This window comes from Lolium rigidum, chromosome 7, assembly GCF_022539505.1.
Source record: "Lolium rigidum isolate FL_2022 chromosome 7, APGP_CSIRO_Lrig_0.1, whole genome shotgun sequence".
Lineage (NCBI taxonomy): Eukaryota > Viridiplantae > Streptophyta > Magnoliopsida > Poales > Poaceae > Lolium > Lolium rigidum.
This window is the reverse complement of record NC_061514.1, coordinates 293,413,829-293,433,728: the sequence shown is the minus strand read 5'-3', so window position 1 is coordinate 293,433,728 and position 19,900 is coordinate 293,413,829. Positions and strand designations below refer to the sequence as shown.

General features: G+C 44.2%; 1 protein-coding gene and 1 long non-coding RNA gene across 2 annotated transcripts; both read right to left on the bottom strand.

The window, feature by feature from the left end:
• Nucleotides 1-12,722: 12,722 nt before the first annotated feature.
• On the bottom strand, nt 12,723-14,929 carry LOC124676168 (myb-related protein 2-like). The gene is made up of 7 exons (XM_047212243.1): nt 14,769-14,929; nt 14,467-14,686; nt 14,296-14,372; nt 14,147-14,204; nt 13,969-14,056; nt 13,817-13,886; nt 12,723-13,470 (listed from the first exon to the last, which is right to left on the bottom strand). Exons 1-7 carry the CDS (start codon nt 14,817-14,819, stop codon nt 12,997-12,999), a joined length of 1,038 nt encoding a protein of 345 aa, XP_047068199.1. The 5' UTR covers nt 14,820-14,929; the 3' UTR covers nt 12,723-12,996.
• Nucleotides 14,930-16,786: 1,857 nt separating this feature from the next.
• On the bottom strand, nt 16,787-19,896 carry LOC124678595. The gene is made up of 2 exons (XR_006994539.1): nt 19,829-19,896; nt 16,787-17,278 (listed from the first exon to the last, which is right to left on the bottom strand). It is a non-coding gene; the product is annotated as an uncharacterized LOC124678595 (long non-coding RNA).
• Between the last annotated feature and the right edge of the window lie 4 nt (nt 19,897-19,900).

Here is a 19,900-nt window from a genome sequence, read left to right as displayed (position 1 = left end):
TTCAGCTAATAACTTTGATTCAGCCCTTATTAGCATTTATAATAGATTAAACACTCTTGAGACAAGTGCATCTCGCTTGAATGAAAATTATAGATATGTTCGTAACCGTCTTGATCAAGTTTTAGTGAACTCTGAACCTTCATTATGGGATCCTACTATTAAAATTGTTATAGGTGACCAAACTCTTCATGCTAATTGTGATATTATGACTCGAATTTTGCCTAATGCCTAAGAGTATTCATAAATCTTTGAAACTTTGGGAATTAGCTGAAGGGGAGAAGGAATAACTCTTATTGATAACTCTGTTATAATTCCTAAAGGAATAGCTGCGGGTGTGCATACAACCATTCTTGGGAGAACAATATCCATTGATTATCTTGTTATTGAATGTGCAGGAACAGGGACAAATCACACTCGGAAGATCCTCGTCGAAACTATTGGGAGCAGTCATAGATATGGGAGAAGGTACCCTAAAATTCACCTCTACACCCGGGGGTAGACATATATTCCCTAAACCAAAGAGTAAGAAAAAGAACAAGAAAGGTAAGGGTAAAGCCCAAGGTAATGTCGATGCCTCATCTCTTGATAACACTTGATATACACTTTCTGCGCCTAGCTGAAAGGCGTTAAAGAAAAGCGCTTATGGGAGACAACCCATGTTTTTACTACAGTATTTTTGTTTTATATTTGAGTCTTGGAAGTTTTTTACTACTGTAGCAACCTCTCCTTATCTTAGTTTTGTGTTTTGTTGTGCCAAGTAAAGTCTTTGATAGTAAAGTTCATACTAGATTTGGATTACTTGCGCGATTCATGATTTCTTTGCTTGTCACGAATTTCGACCTGCCTCCCTGTAGGTAGCTCAGAAAATTAAGCCAATTTACGTGCTTGATCCTCAGATATGTACGCAACTTTCATTCAATTTGGGCATTTTCATTTGAGCAAGTCTGGTGCCTCAATAAAATCCATCTTTACGGACCGTTCGTTTTGACAGATTCTGCCTTTTATTTCGCATTGCCTCTTTTGCTATGTTGGATGAATTTCTTTGATCCATTAATGTCCAGTAGCTTTATGCAATGTCCAGAAGTGTTAAGAATGATTGTGTCACCTCTGAACATGTTAATTTTTATTGTCCACTAACCCTCTAATGAGTTGTTTCGAGTTTGGTGTGGAGGAAGTTTTCAAGGATCAAGAGAGGAGAATGATGCAATATGATCAAGGAGAGTGAAAGCTCTAAGCTTGGGGATGCCCCGGTGATTCACCCCTGCATATTCTAAGAAGACTCAAGGGTCTAAGCTTGGGGATTCCCAAGGCATCCCCTTCTTCATCGACAACATTATCAGGTTCCTCCCCTGAAACTATATTTTTATTCCGTCACATCTTATGTGCTTTGCTTGGAGCGTCGGTTTGTTTTTGTTTTTGTTTTTGTTTGAATAAAATGGATCCTAGAATTCATTGTGTGGGAGAGAGACACGCTCCGCTGTTGCATATGGACAAATATGTCCTTAGGCTTTACTCATAGTATTCATGGCGAAGGTTGAATCTTCTTCGTTAAATTGTTATATGGTTGGAATTGGGAAATGCTACATGTAGTAATTCTAAAATGTCTTGAATAATTTGATACTTGGCAATTGTTGTGCTCATGTTTAAGCTCTTGCATCATATACTTTGCACCCATTAATGAAGAAACACCTAGAGCTTGCTAAATTTGGTTTGCATATTTGGTCTCTCTAAAGTCTAGATAATATCTAGTATTGAGTTTTGAACAACAAGGAAGACGGTGTAGAGTCTTATAATGTTTACAATATGTCTCTTATGTGAGTTTTGCTGCACCGGTTCATCCTTGTGTTTGTTTCAAATAACCTTGCTAGCCTAAACCTTGTATCGAGAGGGAATACTTCTCATGCATCCAAAATCCTTGAGCCAACCACTATGCCATTTGTGTCCACCATACCTACCTACTACATGGTATTTCTCCGCCATTCCAAAGTAAATTGCTTGAGTGCTACCTTTAAAATTTCCATTCTTTACCTTTGCAATATATAGCTCATGGGACAAATAGCCTAAAAACTATTGTGGTATTGAATATGTACTTATGCACTTTATCTTTTATTAAGTTGCTTGTTGTGCGATAACCATGTTCCTGGGGACGCCATCAACTACTCTTTGTTGAATATCATGTGAGTTGCTATGCATGTCCGTCTTGTCCGAAGTAAGAGAGATCTACCACCTTAATGGTTGGAGCATGCATATTGTTAGAGAAGAACATTGGGCCGCTAACTAAAACCATGAATCATGGTGGAAGTTTCAGTTTTGGACATATATCCTCAATCTCATATGAGAATACTAATTGTTGCCACATGCTTATGCATTAAAGAGGAGTCCATTATCTGTTGTCCATGTTGTCCCGGTATGGATGTCTAAGTTGAGAATAATCAAAAGCGAGAAATCCAAAATGCGAGCTTTCTCCTTAGACCTTTGTACAGGCGGCATGGAGGTACCCTTTGTGACACTTGGTTAAAACATGTGTATTGCGATGATCCGGTAGTCCAAGCTAATTAGGACAAGGTGCGGGCACTATTAGTATACTATGCATGAGGCTTGCAACTTGGTAAGATATAATTTACATAATACATGTGCTTTATTACTACCGTTGACAAAATTGTTTCTTGTTTTCAAAATAAAAGCTCTAGCAAAAATATAGCAATCGATGCTTTCCTCTTTGAAGGACCTTTCTTTTACTTTTATGTTGAGTCAGTTCACCTATTTCTCTCCACCTCAAGAAGCAAACACTTGTGTGAACCGTGCATTGATTCCTACATACTTGCATATTGCACTTGTTATATTACTCTATGTTGACAATATCCATGAGATATACATGTTACAAGTTGAAAGCAACCGCTGAAACTTAATCTTCTTTTGTGTTGCTTCAATACCTTTACTTTGATTTATTGCTTTATGAGTTAACTCGTATGCAAGACTTATTGATGCTTGTCTTTAAGTACTATTCATGAAAAGTCTTTGCTTTATGATTCATTTGTTTACTCATGTCATTACCATTGTTTTGATCGCTGCATTCATTACATATGTTTACAATAGTATGATCAAGGTTATGATGGCATGTCACTCCAGAAATTATCTTTGTTATCGTTTACTCGCTCGGGACGAGCAGGAACTAAGCTTGGGGATGCCGATACGTCTCCGACGTATCGATAATTTCTTATGTTCCATGCCACATTATTGATGATATCTACATGTTTTATACACATTATATGTTGTATTTATGCATTTTCCGGCACTAACCTATTAACGAGATGCCGAAGAGCCGATTCTGTCGTTTTCTACGCGTTTTTGGTTTCGAAATCCTAGTAAAGAAATATTCTCGGAATTGGACGAAATCAACGCCCGTGGGCCTATTTTTCCACGAAGCTTCCGAAGTCCGAAGGAGAGTCGAAGTGGGGCCACGAGGTGGCGACACACCAGGGCGGCGCGGCCCAGGCTCTGGCCGCGCCGGCCTGTGGTGTGGGCCCCTCGTGCCGCCTCTTTACCTGCCCTTCCGCCTACAAATAGCCTTCGTCGCGAAACCCCCAGTACCGAGAGCCACGATACGGAAAACCTTCCAGAGACGCCGCCGCCGCCAATCCCATCTCGGGGGATTCTGGGAGATCACCTCCGGCACCCTGCCGGAGAGGGGAATCATCTCCCGGAGGACTCTTCACCGCCATGGTCGCCTTCGGAGTGATGAGTGAGTAGTTCACCCCTGGACTATGGGTCCATAGCGAGTAGCTAGATGGTTGTCTTCTCCTCATGTGCTTCATTGTCGGATCTTGTGAGCTGCCTAACATGATCAAGATCATCTATCCGTAATTCTATATGTTGTGTTTGTCGGGATCCGATGGATAGAGAATACTATGTTATGTTGATTATCAATCTATTACCTATGTGTTGTTTATGATCTTGCATGCTCTCCGTTATTAGTAGAGGCTCTGGCCAAGTTTTTGCTCTTAACTCCAAGAGGGAGTATTTATGCTCGATAGTGGGTTCATGCCTCCATTAAATCTGGGACAGTGACAGTTCTAAGGTTGTGGATGTGCTGTTGCCATTAGGGATAAAACATTGATGCTATGTCCGAGGATGTAGTTATTGATTACATTACGCACCATACTAATTGTCTGTTGTTTTACAACTTAATACTGGAAGGGGTTCGCATGATAACCTGAAGGTGGACTTTTTAGGCATAGATGCATGCTGGATAGCGGTCTATGTACTTTGTCGTAATGCCCAATTAAATCTCACAATATTCATCATGTCATGTATGTGCATTGTTATGCCCTCTCTATTTGTCAATTGTCCGACTGTAATTTGTTCACCCAACATGCTATCTTAAGGGAGAGACACCTCTAGTGAACTGTGGACCCCGGTCCATTCTTTTATACTGAAATACAAATCTGCTGCAATACTTGTTCTTTACTGTTCTTTGCAAACAATCATCATCCACACTATACATCTAATCCTTTGTTACAGACAAGCCGGTGAGATTGACAACCTCACTGTTTCGTTGGGGCAAAGTACTTTGGTTGTGTTGTGCAGGTTGCACGTTGGCGCCGGAATCCCTGGTGTTGCGCCGCACTACATCCCGCCGCCATCAACCTTCAACGTGCTTCTTGGCTCCTCCTGGTTCGATAAACCTTGGTTTCTTTCTGAGGGAAAACTTGCTGCTGTGCGCATCATACCTTCCTCTTGGGGTTCCCAACGAACGTGTGAGTTACACGCCATCAAGCAACTTTACCCTTTCATTTGTACAATGGTAATTTCACTATTTATGATGTTTTTGTAATGGTTTTTTGATAAACTTAATTATATGATGTAGATGAACCGGCAACAATGGATGTACGTTGACTGATGCCTACCCGAGTTCACTGCATGCCTGAAAGATTTTCTCCGTGTCGGTGAGGAAAACCCATAGGAGGATAGTTTTATGTGTTGTTCATGTGTTGATTGTCGGAACTTAAAGCAATACTCTAAATGGCAAGTCCTTCACTCCCACCTGCTTTGGAAAGGAAGAAGAGAAGTATGTACCGTAGATACGGTGATACTGCACGGGGCATGATGAAGATGAAGAGGCAGGGGAAGCTGGAGATGAAGAGGCATCAGATGAGCCCGTTGATGATGATCTTTGTCGGGCCATCGCTGATGCACACAAAGAAGCAGAAAGTACAAACGAGAAGCGGAAGTTAAAGGGCATGTTAGAGGATCACAAAAAAAGTTGTACCCAAATTTCGAAGATGGCAACACAAAGCTCGGTACTACACTGGAGTTGTTGCAATGGAAGGCAGAGGCTGGTATATGTGACAAGGCATTTGAGAAGTTACTGAAAATAATGAAGAAGACGCTTGCAAAGGATAACGAATTGCCTGACAGTACGTACGAAGAAAAGAAGGTTCTCTGCCCTCTAGGATTGGAGGTGCAGAAGATACATGCATGCATTAATGACTGCATCCTCTACCGCGGTGAGGAGTACGGAAATTTGGAAAAAATGCCAAGTATGCACTGCATTGCGGTATAAGATCAGGCAAGATGACGCTGGTGATGTTGAGAGCGACCCCCCCCCGGAAGAGAGTTCCTGCCAAGGTTATGTGGTATGCTTCTATAATACCACGGTTGGAACGTCTATTCAGAAACAAAGAGCATTCCAGGTTGTTGCGATGGCACAAGGAAGACCATAAGAAAGACGAGATGGTGAGACACCCTGCTGATGGATCGCAGTGGAGAAAAATCGATAGAGAGTTCCCAGACTTTGCAAGTGACGCGAGGAACTTAAGGTTTGTTCTAAGTACAGATGGCATGAATCCTTTTGGTGAGCAGAGCTGCAGTCATAGAACCTGGTCTGTAACTCTATGTATCTATAACCTTCCGCCTTGGTTGTGCATGAAGCAGAAGTTCATTATGATTCCAGTGCTCATCCAAGGCCCAAAGCAACCCGGCAACGACATTGATGTGTACCTAAGGCCATTATTTGAAGAACTCTTACAGTTGTGGGCCAAACCAGGTATACGTACATGCGTGGGATGAGCACAAACAGGAGCCATTTGACCTACGAGCGTTGCTTTTCATGACCATCAATGATTGGTCTGCTCTTAGTAACCTTTCAGGACAGACAAACAAGGGATACAATGCATGCACACATTGTTTAGATGAGACCGAAGGTGCATATTTGGATAAATGTAAGAAGGTTGTGTACCTGGGGCATCGTTGATTTCTTTCAAAGAGGCACCCGTCAGAAAGAAAGGCAAGCATTTTGGCGGTGAGGCAGATCACCGGGAGAAGCTTAACCTCCGTACTGGTGATGCTTTACTTGATATGGTCAAGGACATAAAAGTAATCTTTGGAAAGGGTCCTGGCAGTCAAACTGTTCTGAATGATGTCGCAACCGGACACGCACCCATGTGGAAGAAGAAATCTATATTTTGGGAGCTACCCTATTGGAAAGACCTAGAGGTCTGCTATTCAATCGACGTGATGCACGTGACGAAGAATCTTTGCGTGAACCTGCTAGGTTTCCTATGCATGTATGGGAAGACAAAAAATACACCAGAAGCACGGGAGGACCAGCAACGTATGAAAGAACCAGAAAACAAGCAAGAATAGAACAAGACAGATAAAGGGTGTCACTTAAGTCGTGCCAGCTACGCTCTTACGAAAGCAGAGAAGGAAATCTTTTTTGAAGTCCTTTACAATATCAAGGTGCCGTCTAGCTTCTCATCAAATATAACGAGGATTATAAATATGGCAGAGAAAATTCCAAAGCCTGAAGTCGCATGACTGCCACATTATTATGACGCAGTTGCTTCCGGTTACACCGAGGAGGCTTCTGCCGGAAAATGTTCGAATACCGATTGTGCAGCTATGTGCATTCCTCAATGTAATATCTTGGAAGTTAATCAATCCATCTAGTGTGGCAAGGTTACAGAAGGATGTGGTGCAATGTCTTGTTAATTTTGAGTTGGTGTTTCCGCCATCTTTCTTCAATATTATGACGCATCTCCCGGTTCACCTTGTCGAAGAGATTGCCATCCTCGGTCCTGTATTTCTACACAATATGTTCCCCTTCGAGAAGTTCATGGGAGTCTTAAAGAAATATGTTCATAACCGTGCTAGGCCAGAAGGAAGTATCTCCAAGGGCTATGGAACAGAGGAGATCATTGAGTTTTGTGTTGACTTTATTCCTGACATTAAGTCGATTGGTGTTCCTGGGAGACTAAGTGGAAAAGGCACGCTAGGAAAGAAATCAATATGTATGGATGGGATTTATTTCACTCAAGCACACTACACAGTTCTACAAAGTTCCAACTTGGTGGCCCCGTATATCACTGAACCCAAGAATATTGTACACTCCCAACATCCGGGGCAGTCACAAGACTGTATTACACATAAACATATGCATACTTTCGGCGGTTGGCTGCGCACGCATCTCATGAATAACAATGATGTTGGAGATCAGTTGTACTTGTTGGCTGGGTCACCATCTTCGACTGTACTGCCTTTCCAAGGGTACGAGATAAATGGAAATACCTTCTACACGATCGCCCAAGATAAAAATAGCACCAACCAAAATAGTGGTGTCCGCATTGATGCAACAAGCAACAATGGAGAAAAGGACATATATTATGGTTACATAGAGGAGATATGGGAACTTGACTATGGACCTTCTTTTAAGATCCCTTTGTTTTGGTGCAAATGGGTCAAGCTGGATGGAGTAGGGGTAAAGGTAGACCAGATGTACAAAATGACAACAGTGGATCTCAACAATCTTGGTTACAGAGATGAACCATTCGTCCTAGCAATGATGTGGCTCAGGTTTTCTATGTGAAGGACATGTCCTCCAGACCGAAGAAAAGAAAACATAAGAAAACGAGCTCATCCGATGAGCCAAAGCGTCACATAGTTCTTTCAGGGAAAAAAACATCCTGGGAGTCGAGGACAAGATAGACATGTGAGAAGATTATAATAAGTTTGGTGAAATTCCGCCCTTCACAGTGAACATTGACCCAACCATCGCGTTAAATGCTGCAGATGTTCCATGGTTAATGTCAAAGCGATCATAATGTATTATTATCATGTACCTTGAGCTCATATTGTGAAGGATATTTTGTGATGTATGCAATTCTCCAAGTTTAATATTTTTCCATGCAACTATGACACATAATATGACACCACACGAAGGTTTCACATTGTTTGGATCGTTTTTGAATTTATTATGGTCGTTTCAAACTATATTCAAAACGGCGGGAATGAAGATCCTTTGCTCCGGACGGAGTTTCGCTAAACTTGCACCGGATCTATGATGAAATAGCATGTTGTGAACCCAAAAAGGATTTTTACAAAAAAAATCTTGAGCATTATATCATTTACCTGTAGTTCAAATCTGGCAGCCTCCTACCGATTCAGCAGGAACTTGTTTTTTTCATGAGGGGTGGACGGAAAGATTTCAGATACACCGGTTGAGAAATTATCCATCTTAAGTGATCTAGTATTTTTGAAAAATGTGTTGGTACCAATGTGAAACTTTAATTTGGTGGTTGCTTCACAAAACACCTTGTTTTTGGCACCTCGAAAATGGAAAATGGCCTTTTCGTGTGATGAAAAGAAAAACTTCCTCCTGCAACATCATAAGACATCCCAAGATGCACAAGTGTGCAAAATATGGGTACATTATCACAAACTATGTCGCGATTCTATCAATAACATTGGTTGTTTGACCTAAATACCATGAAACCTCAAACATGATAGCTCATATTGTCAAGGATTTTTTGTGATGTCTGCAGTTCTCCAAGTTTAATATTTTTACTTGCAACTATGACACATAATATGACACCACGTGAAGGTTTCGCATTGTTTGGATTGTTTTTTAATTTTTTATAGTCGTTTCAAACTATATTCAAAACAGTGGGCATGAAGATCCTTTTTTCGGGGCGGAGTTTCACTAAACTTGCACTGGACTTATGATGAAATAGCATTTTGTGAATCCAAAAAATATTTTTAGGAAAAATCTTGAGCATTATATCATGTACCAGTAGTTCAAATCAGGCTAGCCTCCTACCGATTCGGCAGGAATTTGTCTTTTTCATGAGGGGTGACCGGAAAGGTTCCAGATACACCGGTTGGGAAATTATCCATCGTAGGTGGTCTAGTATTTTTGAAAAATGTGCCCAAATTTTGGATCCGCAGCCGTCGCACGCGCCGCCGCCCGTCCCCCGCGCCGGCCGCCCGTTTATCTCCGCGCTCGCGCGCCGCCCGACCTCGTCTCCGCAACTGACGCCGCGCCACTGTCTCCTCGCCACCGGCGCACGCGCCGCCCGTCTTCGCGCCGCCGTCGACGCCGCCGCCCGTCCGCCTCTTTTCCATCCCGGCCGCCGGCAAGGTGAGCCATCGGCCTCTTTCCTTTTTATTTATTTATTTGTTAGTTAATTAGTTAGTTTATTTAGTTAATTAGTTAGTTTAATTTTAGTTAATTAGTTAGTTTAATTTTAGTTAATTAGTTAGTTTAATTTTAGTTAATAGTTAGTTATTTAGTTAATTAGTTAGTTTAGTTTTAGTTAATTAGTTAGTTTATTTAGTCAATTAGTTAGTTTAATTAGTTTGTTAGTTAATTAGTTAGTTTCGTTTGTTAGTTAATTAGTTAGTTTACTTTTTATTTTGTTAGTTTAGTTTGTATAATTAGTTAATTAGTTAATTTGTAAGTGTAATTTATTAGTTTATTATTTATAGTTTTTATTTAGTTGTTAAAGTTATATTTATAATTATTAGTATAGTTGCGATGCCGATACCACACCCGCGTCGAGTTGGACTGGGCGGTGGCACCGTTCTGGAGCAGATGACAGGCGATGTCCGGGACTGGTCTCCGCCGGGTTGGCATTGGGAAGTGTTACCTTCTGGGGTGCGCAGCTTGGTGAGGAATCCAGATCCCGTCATCGACCCAGATCTTCTTTGGTGGCGGTCGCGTGGGCCACGATCGGTGCGGAGGGAGCTAGCCCCCGAGGAGGTGGTACAACAGCGTATTAGAGAGGAGGACGAGCATGTCCGTGATACGTCTCAAACGTATCTATAATTTCTTATGTTTCATGCTACTTTTATGATGATACTCACATGTTTTATACACATTATATGTCATATTTATGCGTTTTCCGGAACTAACCTATTGACGAGATGCCGAAGGGCCGTTGCTGTTTTGTCGTTTTTGGTTTCGTAAATCCTAGTAAGGAAATATTCTCGGAATTGGACGAAATCAATGCCCAGCATCCTATTTTTCCACGAAGCTTCCAGAACACCCGAGAGCCAGCAGAGGAGGGCCACAGGGCCACCAGATGACAGGGTGGCGCGGCCAGGGTCTGGGCCGCGCCCCCCTATTGTGTCACCGCCTCGTCAGTCCTCCGACTCCGCCTCTTCGCCTATTTAAAGGTCTCTGACCTAAAACCTCGATACGGAAAAGCCACGGTACGAGAAACCTTCCAGAGCCGCCGCCATCGCGAAGCCAAGATCGGGGGACAGAAGTCTCTGTTCCGGCACTCCGCCGGGACGGGGAAGTGCCCCCGGAAGGCTCCTCCATCGACACCACCGCCATCTTCATCACCGCTGCTGTCTCCCATGAGGAGGGAGTAGTTCTCCATCGAGGTTAAGGGCTGTACCGGTAGCTATGTGGTTCATCTCTCTCTCCTATGTACTTCAATACAATGATCTCATGAGCTGCCTTACATGATTGAGATCCATATGATGAGCTTGTAATCTAGATGTCGTTATGCTATTCAAGTGGATTTTACTTATGTGATCTCCGGAGACTCCTTGTCCCACGTGTGTAAAGGTGACAGTGTGTGCACCGTGTGGGTCTCTTAGGCTATATTTCACAGAATACTTATTCACCGAGTTATGATTTGAGTTGGATGTCTCTACGAAATTGTGGTGTGTTAGTACCTCCTATGAATGCTCAAAGTGACAGCATGGGGTGTTCATTAGTACTTGGGAATACATCTTTAAGGTTTGCCTACATGATGAATTAGTGTTCGTTATCTTGCCAAAGAGTAATTCAGAGTAGCATAGTGAAGTGCTTATTTATATCCCTTTATGATTGCAATGTTGAGAGTGTCCACTAGTGAAAGTATGATCCCTAGGCCTTGTTTCTAAGCATCGAAACTCCGTTTATTTACTGTTCTGTTGCATGTTTACTCGCTGCCATATTTTATTCAGATTGCTATTACCACTCATATACATCCATACTACTTGTATTTCACTATCTCTTCGCCGAACTAGTGCACCTATACATCTGAAAAGTGTATTAGGTGTGTTGGGGACACAAGAGACTTCTTGTATCGTGATTACAGGGTTGCTTGAGAGGGATACCTTTGACCTCTTCCTCCCTGAGTTCGATAAACCTTGGGTGATCCACTTAAGGGAAACTTGCTGCTGTTCTACAAACCTCTGCTCTTGGAGGCCCAACACTGTCTACAAGAATAGAAGCACCCGTAGACATCAGTCCGCCGTTAGATGTATGTGTTGGACACCATGTAAGGGGCGGATGGGTGGTTATTCAGGGATCTCATATCAGCTATGATCCGGTTGTTGTTCCGTATCTTTGGATGACCACTAGTTCAAGAGTAGTCTAGATTTTATGAGCTTGGCCAAGGTTACTATGATGGAAAAGTCATTTCAGTTAGAGCACTAGATAGGGCACCGGTTCGATAGAATCCCAATGCCTTTCATTCTTCTAGGCTTCAACAATGGTCCTTCAAGTATGGTCGCTCGTTCAGTCACTCGCCGGGCTTCTTCGTTAATCGCCATGAGATGAATTATCATCTTGGACCTCCAAAAATCATAATTAGTGTCGTCAAAGATGGGTTTGTTTGAGTGGATCCTACCATTCCCTGATGTTGACATATCTTACATTCTTGTTGGTTAAACCAAATCAATAGCAAGGGGGTACCTATGTATGATACCAATTGAAGGATCAAGGTATGATCACTGGAGGGGGTGAATAGGTGATTAAAAATAACTATTAGAAATAACAAGAGTTGAGAGCTTGAGAGGAAACAAGATAAATTAACTCGCGTGAAGAAAACATATGTTGATCAACACTAGAGCTTCAAGCACACAAATAGATGAACAAGGAAGAACATGCGGTACAAGGCAAGAACTGAAAGTAGAGATTGAGGACGAGTATGTGTTTGTTTCTAGAGTTTAAACTGTTGGCACCAACTCTACCTATCCGTTTGGAGAGGCTATGCACGCGTGCATCCTAGTCCATAAACATCCCTCTTGTGGCTAAGCCTTCTTCTTTGTCAGCACAAGCTTCACCCGCTTAGCCCACTCTCTAATGGCAGATCTTCGATGTGAACTTTAAACCTTCACAAACTTATCTCCACGAGTTCACTCCTTGGATGCTCAACAACAACACCTAGCCGTCTTGGATATGCCAAATCTCTAAGAGTAATAGGAATATCTTGCTGGCTGGATCTTGCTCTTATTTAGTGCTCAACCAAACTCGAATTCCAGCTCTCAAGAAATTTCCGGCAAGAAAAGGTGAGAGGAGGGAAACACAAAACAGTAGTCGAAAAGATATAAGAGTGTAGCTCGAGTCGCCAACCTTATCCACCGGAGTCTAGGTGCTATTTATAGGCGAAGTCACGAGTATAGTTGTTATTCCCACATATTTGTGTATGGGCAAGGTAACAATCTACAAGTGAGGTTGTCCTCATTAGTTGGTTTTGTTCATCCATGCATCAATCACCTAGGGGCTTCAATCATGGACACGAACCCCTAACTAATCGGAATGAGTCTACTCCCATTAGTTGGTTTTGATCCACCGAAACACAGCTGCTGCATACAGACCACATCAATCGTGTTCTGCTGTTCTCTATTTGAAGGCACAGCTTCTGAACCTCTGCATGATCATGTTCAATGCAAGCTAGGACGACTTCGTGACATGCACCATGCCTCTCTCCCTCTCTCTCAGTTCCATCCTGATCCGTTCAGGTCAATCCTCTCGCCGCCGCGCGGCTGCCGCCTGCTGTCCGCGACGACACCAATGCTCAGGTCCAGCCCCGCCGCCGTCTCGAACGCCACGCCACCGTCGCACCCGTTCGTCGTGACCTCACTCCGCCGTTCTTGGCGCCGCCGCTCAGGCTTGCCTAGGAACAGGTAGCACTCCTCCTCCTCGAATGGCGCGGCGGACCCTCTCCGTGCGGCATCAGCACCGGCTGCCGAGAAACCAATGGAGAGGATGTCCTCGGACGCTGTCAAGCAGCTGCCGTCGGCCGACCCATCGTTCTGAAGCGGGCGCCGTCTCGCCGAATAGGCTACCTCTGGCGCCGCCGCGAGGCCGTTGACGACGTGCTGCTTCGCGAGCGCCTCCTGCGCCTTCTCCAGCACAGAGTGTAGGTACTTGCCTTGAGCTTCGATCCGGAGCTGCAGGTGTCTTTGTACCTTCAAAGTTATTGAACTCGTCATGCATCGTCACTCATAACTTCAGGCATTGCAGCTACTTAATCAGATTCAGCAACAACAACGAGAAAGAAAAATATGAAACGAAATAAGCGCTGAGAAATATATACAGGGCAGCATGTCTGAATGTCTGATTAGGATATAACAACACGTGATTACCATTTGCTTCCAAGGTTTGGTTTATCTGAAGTTACAGGATGGCAAAAAATGGAGTATCATGTTTAATGAAGACAGTGACTTATTCTCTATGAAACACCCGACAGAGCCCAACTGTATGTCCCACATATGGTTAGTAATGGAGATTGAGATTATGCTGATATTGGTGTACCTCTATTTGCTCATGCAGTCGTCTCTGAACCTCAATTTGCATTTGGAGGGATTCGCTTATGTGCACAGACCTAATAGAATTTGCAAACTATGTTACATTTCTGCAGGAAGCAAGTAGAGTGCATACATGGCAAACCTTAAATCCCTTCTTACTTGCTGGTTTGCGTCTCTCGGTTCAGGTGATCATCTTGTGATGCCAGTCCTTCACATGCTTTATCTGTCGTTACCGCGAAGCCTAAAACTGGAAACATAAATTGAAAGCAAGGTTAATAATACATCACTTCTTGGATGATTAACAATTAACTTACGTCGGAGCCATATGATTACTCACCATTCTTTACATGGACAGCATTAGCTTGAGTTTGGAGATTCTTTCCAAGTCTGAATTTCTATGAGGAAAAAGTTAACAGCTTAGTTTCTTGCTCCAACACAAGCATCATGCTAAAAATCAATAGCTAATTAAGAACTCCATATATGTACCTGAAGGTGGCTCTTAAGATGGTAAAGAGTTAGTCCCGGGATTCCCATGACCCTCATGATTGCTTTCGGTGTAGCTTCTGCGGTAGTTTCGAGTAATGTAGCCATCAGAAGGCAATTCACACATTCATTTCTGCTATGCACTACAAATAATGTTCTTGATCATCTACTTACTGTCAGGTCCTCCTAGCTGGCTCACTGCATCAGAAAAACGCTCATGCAGCTCAGGAGTCCATTTAAGCCGAGGTTTCGCATCCGTCGATAGGATGAGCCCTGAATCTCCTCCTGCCCCTCCTTGGCCTTTCAGGGGAAATTTCTTCTCCGGATATAAACTAGGCCTTGAGGACATGTGTTGCCGATGACTATGGAGCTGCTGCTGTTGCTGATGATACATCTGCCATTCAAACATCTCTTTTAAGAACGAATACATATTATACATTGACGAAAGGTTTTTCACCTGCAGGTGCAGTTCTTACCTGTTCAGGTTCTGCCATGTACTGACAATGTTCTGCTTGCAGGCTGCACATTCCTGACCGACAAGATCCTCTGCAGCTTTTACCGGTGCCGCTATTTCTAGTAACCAAAGACTTGGATTATGGTCCTGTGGGAGTGAGACAACCTTGGCTTCTGAAACCGAACTACCTCTCATGTGCGAGGTCGATCTAGCGCGGAGCCTCGACTTATAAGGCAGGGATAGATAAGGAGAATCTCGAATCGCTGGAGCAACACTCAAAGCCTGACGACCCTATCTTCGCAGCAACTGAAAAGAGATATGATCCTTATTCCTTCCGAGGGGTACCCATGGACGACCCTCTATCCTCACCGATCTTTTTCCTTTGGAGCTACAATAACACACTCTCTGGTTCCGCGCATACATTTGTGCCAGCTTTGCCTGAAATTACGTGGCGTTGCGCGTGAGAAGCGCGAAAGCCCGAAAGAGAAGCGCGATCTTTTCCTTTGAGAGACTAGGGGGAGCACCTCATTCTCATGGCAGCTTTTGGTTACCTGAGAACTTGCAGGCCTCTTCTCTTAGATTCCTTGAGTGATATGTTTACTCATTCAGAATCCAATTCCGGCGTCTCAGCTGCATTTCTGGCCAGCCTCTCTGAGTGCTGAAATGAAAGGGCAACTGTTGTGGTGAATCAGCATTTTTAGTATTCTATGTGATATCTATTTATTTATTTTTGACAAAAAAAACTGCTGCACAGGTTCAGTGCATATGTTGAGAAGCAGGAGTCATGGCTGGTTAAGGAATATCAGTTGAGGCAGCAGAGCCTGGGAACGGCCATCTTTTGACTCAAAGGCATCCAGAAGAAGAATTTGGCATGAGTGCTGCATGCAAAAGAAGGCTAAAGTGAAGGTGCCCATTCTGTAAACACTCTTGGATGCCTTCTTGGGACTCTGCCCAAAGGCAAGGAATGGAATAACGGAATAAGCATAGAGTTCCCCTGTGTCTCCTTTGGCAAGTTTGGCACCTCTTACAGTACAGAGCTACCAGGGCAGAAGGAATGATGGGTGTCAACTTTGAAGCCAATGCTGCAACTTCACTGTTTGTTCTACATGTGGCATACAAAGTTAAGTTATCATTATTAGCGAAGGGTTTGTTCTCCACATCTGTGTGTGTGGTTTTGCATTTTGAACATACAAGAAACCAAATGAAATTTTGATTGCAGCCAGATGCTGTGGGGCTTGCTGAAAAAGCTTGACCAGCTTGCGCATACAAAAAGTAAAGAAGGATGGCACAGCGCAGTATTTTCTATGTTCTTTTAAAAGCGTGCACTTCCTTTTTTGCTGGTTGGATTATGTTTCCAGTTGCTACGTGGATCGATCAAATATGCTCTAATTTGGTAATAGAATCAGCAGCCATTGTAACTGTGACCAAGCAGATCATCGCACCATTATACTGAGATAAGCAAGGCGTCATTCTGATATGCCCGTACCTGTGGTTGCACCTGTATTTTCTCTGTTAGAGTGAGCCGTACGTGCCTGCCTGCGTGCATATGTTCTGTTCAGAACAGATGCTTGATTCTCTAGCATCTGTTGTGAGTTGTCAACAAATATGACCGAACCTGATCAGTGATCACAAGGAACTAAAACCATGCACATATTCTTTCAGCATCAGTCCACGGGCAGGAAAAGAAAGAAAATGTAACATGGCGCCTTAAAACATGGAATAAACTCCTCCTGGCCGTAGCTTTTCCCCTCCTTATATTTTGCGCAAAGATGAATGAATACATTCGGCTGTTGCTTGTTAATGAGTACTACATCTGCTCCCTATTAATCAACGCAGTCACTGCACTAATCTACATGATTTGCACTGAACTCCTCCACGTCGATTAAAAACAACCGGAGGGAGTATTTAGCATCACATACTTCTTTTTTTTCTTCATCCAACCTAAACACTCGCAAATATAGGAATATAAGGGAAGGTATACATGGTGTGAAATAGTGAATTTGCAACCAATGTCAGCAGTTCACCAAGCCACAAGGCAAATACAAAAGAAACCATTCTCTTCAGATGTTGTACAAAACCACCGGCAGTCCATGGTCTGGTGTAGCTAGGGTGTCAAGCGGTGACTGCTTTCTGTCCCGCAAATGAAAATTTAGTGCAAAAAGTGTCACGGAACAGATTGAAATTTGAGCTAGCTTAGAGCAAACATGTATCCACAACCCGCACCGCTTGCCACCCTAGGTGTAGCCATGAACACCGATAAATATCATCTCAGACTAATGATAAAGAAGTGACATTCCTAGGGCAATGCATCCACATTATCCACCTATCCATGACCAATACTGTACATTCTTTAGAAGGACAAGGATTGATGATGTACTTGGGGCTTGGCGGTGCCTGGACGCAAACTGCGCTATTTTCTCATCTGTGTCAAAAAATCTGCCGGGGGTCCTCCAGGCCCAGCGGTGCCACCCGAACCAAATGCCGAGAAACTACTGGCACCTTGATTATTACTGCCAAAAGCTCCAAAGCCACCTTCCAGATTAACAAAATTATGTTAGTCTTCAAAAAATGCAGACAGGATATCATGCAAAACATAGAAATATATAAGATAAAACTCATAATTTTTAGTTGGTTTAAGATCAAGCTATAAGATAAAACTCATCATTTTTAGTCACAATTTTAAACGAGGAAAACATTTCATAAATTGATAATTTTGTTATGTCAACTAATAGGACTATATTAACGATAATCTTGTGGGACACCAAGCCTACTACCAATATTCAAGTAATAAATGATTGGCAAGCATGTTTATGCAAAATGATCAACCATTAAGTAATTAGTAATTATTCAGTTTACCAATCACGGTTACACAAAAAGATAATATCTTAATAAGCCAAGTACTCTTAAACCTAATTACCAGATAAAAAAGACAACAAAAATAAAGAATGCGCTTGTTTTGGAAGTATACTTCTAAATACAGCCCCAACTGAGCAACCTTATCAGAGCATCTCCAACAGGCGCTGTAAAACGCGCGCGCGGCAAAATACCTGCCAGTTTGGCGCGCGCGAGCGCTCGCGCGAAGCTCCAGCAGACGCGGGAAAAAGGCGCGCGCGGTAAGTTTTGCCGCGCCCGCGCGTTTGCGCCATCCCACGCGGGAAATTTGCCGCGTGCGCTGCCGCGCGCGCTATATAGACGACACGCGCCAACCGCCTTCCGCGTGTCTCTCCGCCTCTTTCCCCGCCGCTCTCTGTCTCCGCGCCACGCGCCACCGCTCTACCTCCGCCGCCCGTCCGCCTCCGCCTCGCCTCCGGCGACATGCCTCCGCGGCGCCGCTCCGCCTCCGGCTACCGCGGCGTCCGCGCGCGGCCGAGCGGCCGCTTCGACGCCGAGATTCGCTCCGGCGAAGAGCGGATCCGGCTCGGCACCTTCGACACCGCGCATGAGGCGGCGCGAGCCTACGACGCCGTCGCGTGGCGCCTCGGCCGCCCGCCGCCGGCATGAACTTCGACGACGTCCGGACGCGCGAGCAGGCGGAGATGCCGGCGCCGCCGTCGCCGATAGTCACGCGCGAAGAGCAGCGCCGCCATCGGGAGCCGGAGCGGCGCCTCCTCATCGCCGAGCGCGACGAGGCGAGCGTCGCGTCGAGTGGGCGCGGCGCTTCCCGGAGGACGTCGCCGCCACGGAGGCCTTCTACGCGCGGACGAGGAGGAGAAGGCGGCGATGAAAGCGGCGAAGAAGGCGAGCCGCGAGAAGCGCCGCGCCGAGTCCGCGGCGAGAAGAAGGCGAGGCCGAGGCGGCGGCGAAGAGGAAGGAGGAAAAGAAGAAAGGCGCAGGGCCGTCGACCGTCGTCCTCTCGTCCTCCTCCTCCGACTTCCACCGGACGTCGACGTCCACGCCGGTGTCCGAGACGACCGCGAGCAGCTCCGACTACGACTGGGAGTCCGACGAGTAGTCGGACGAGTAGTACTAGTATTTTCTATGTCGCATTTGTATCGTCGCACTTTAATATATTCGTATTTCGTTCAAATTTCATAGTTTGTTTGATGAATTTTAAAAAAAAAACGGTCGCGCGCGCTGCAAAATAGCGCCTCGCGGCGGAGGTGCGTTTTCCGCACACCAACGCGCGCTGCAAAATGCAGCCTCTGCCGGGGGCAAATTCGCTATACCGCGCGCGAACGGTATACAGCGCGCCCAATCGCCGGTATAGCGCGCGAGAATTTGCAGCGCCTGTTGGAGATGCTCTCAAGCCTAATTGATGCAAGACAAGGAAACCAAACTCCACATTTTGTTGTCGGCAAAAAGAGTTATATATTGATCTCCCATTTCCATAAGAAACAAGCAGTATGCTAGTTTAGGTTCAAAAAATACCTAGTAAATGTCAGATTTACTAAATTTCAGAACATCGTGGAAACATCAAACATCTACTACACTTAATTGCCATAAATTAACAACCTCAGATCACTGTGCTAGATAGAGGCCATTTTGGCCCTGTAAACAACCCAATAACAAGGTAAAGGTAAGCCAGACAGTGATGTTAAACTAAATTCAAAGGTTACACAGCTTAATGGATGTTAAACATTTGCCACTGCCATTTAATTGTAGGAATATATATTTCTCGACAAAGACAATAGCATGGAACATCAAAAACGAAGGCATTTAACAAGGTATAGTTCAGCCAAATCTCCCCCTTTCTGTTGCAGGTGCTGCCATGTACTATTGGTAGGAGTTTCACTACGTGTATAGGATGCTTGTTTTCTACTGTAAAAGATACCTCCCCCCCCCCCCCCCTTGTCGCTGATTTAGTAATATGGAACGAAGGGGGTATGCAATTAATTTTCTGGAATTAAATTACAACCTACAGCCCGAATTACTTGTTATGGATGCACAAGCAAGCAAGCTACAAATCTGCTCATGGCTGCAACAAGTAAATGGGGCCGAAGGGAGTAGTGTAACTGGGTAGAAAGGTTAGGTGACCACTCTTAACCATTACCTAGAGCGCATAAACATGTACCCAACACATCTAATCATGAATATATGCATAAATAATATCAGAAATAGAGCAAAAAAAATTTGAGATCTCACCACTTCCGAAGCCACCTCCCTGGGCTGCACCTCCAAAACCACCACCCTGGACTGCACCTCCAAAACCACCAC

Coding starts and splice junctions, on each gene's coding strand:
- LOC124676168 (XM_047212243.1), bottom strand. CDS start 14,819: ATGTGCAGCCTGCAAGCAGAACATTGTCAGTACATGGCAGAACCTGAA. Junction 14,687..14,768: donor ACATGGCAGAACCTGAACAG/GTAAGAACTGCA, acceptor TTTGAATGGCAG/ATGTATCATCAGCAACAGCA. Junction 14,205..14,295: donor ATCTTAAGAGCCACCTTCAG/GTACATATATGG, acceptor TTTTCCTCATAG/AAATTCAGACTTGGAAAGAA.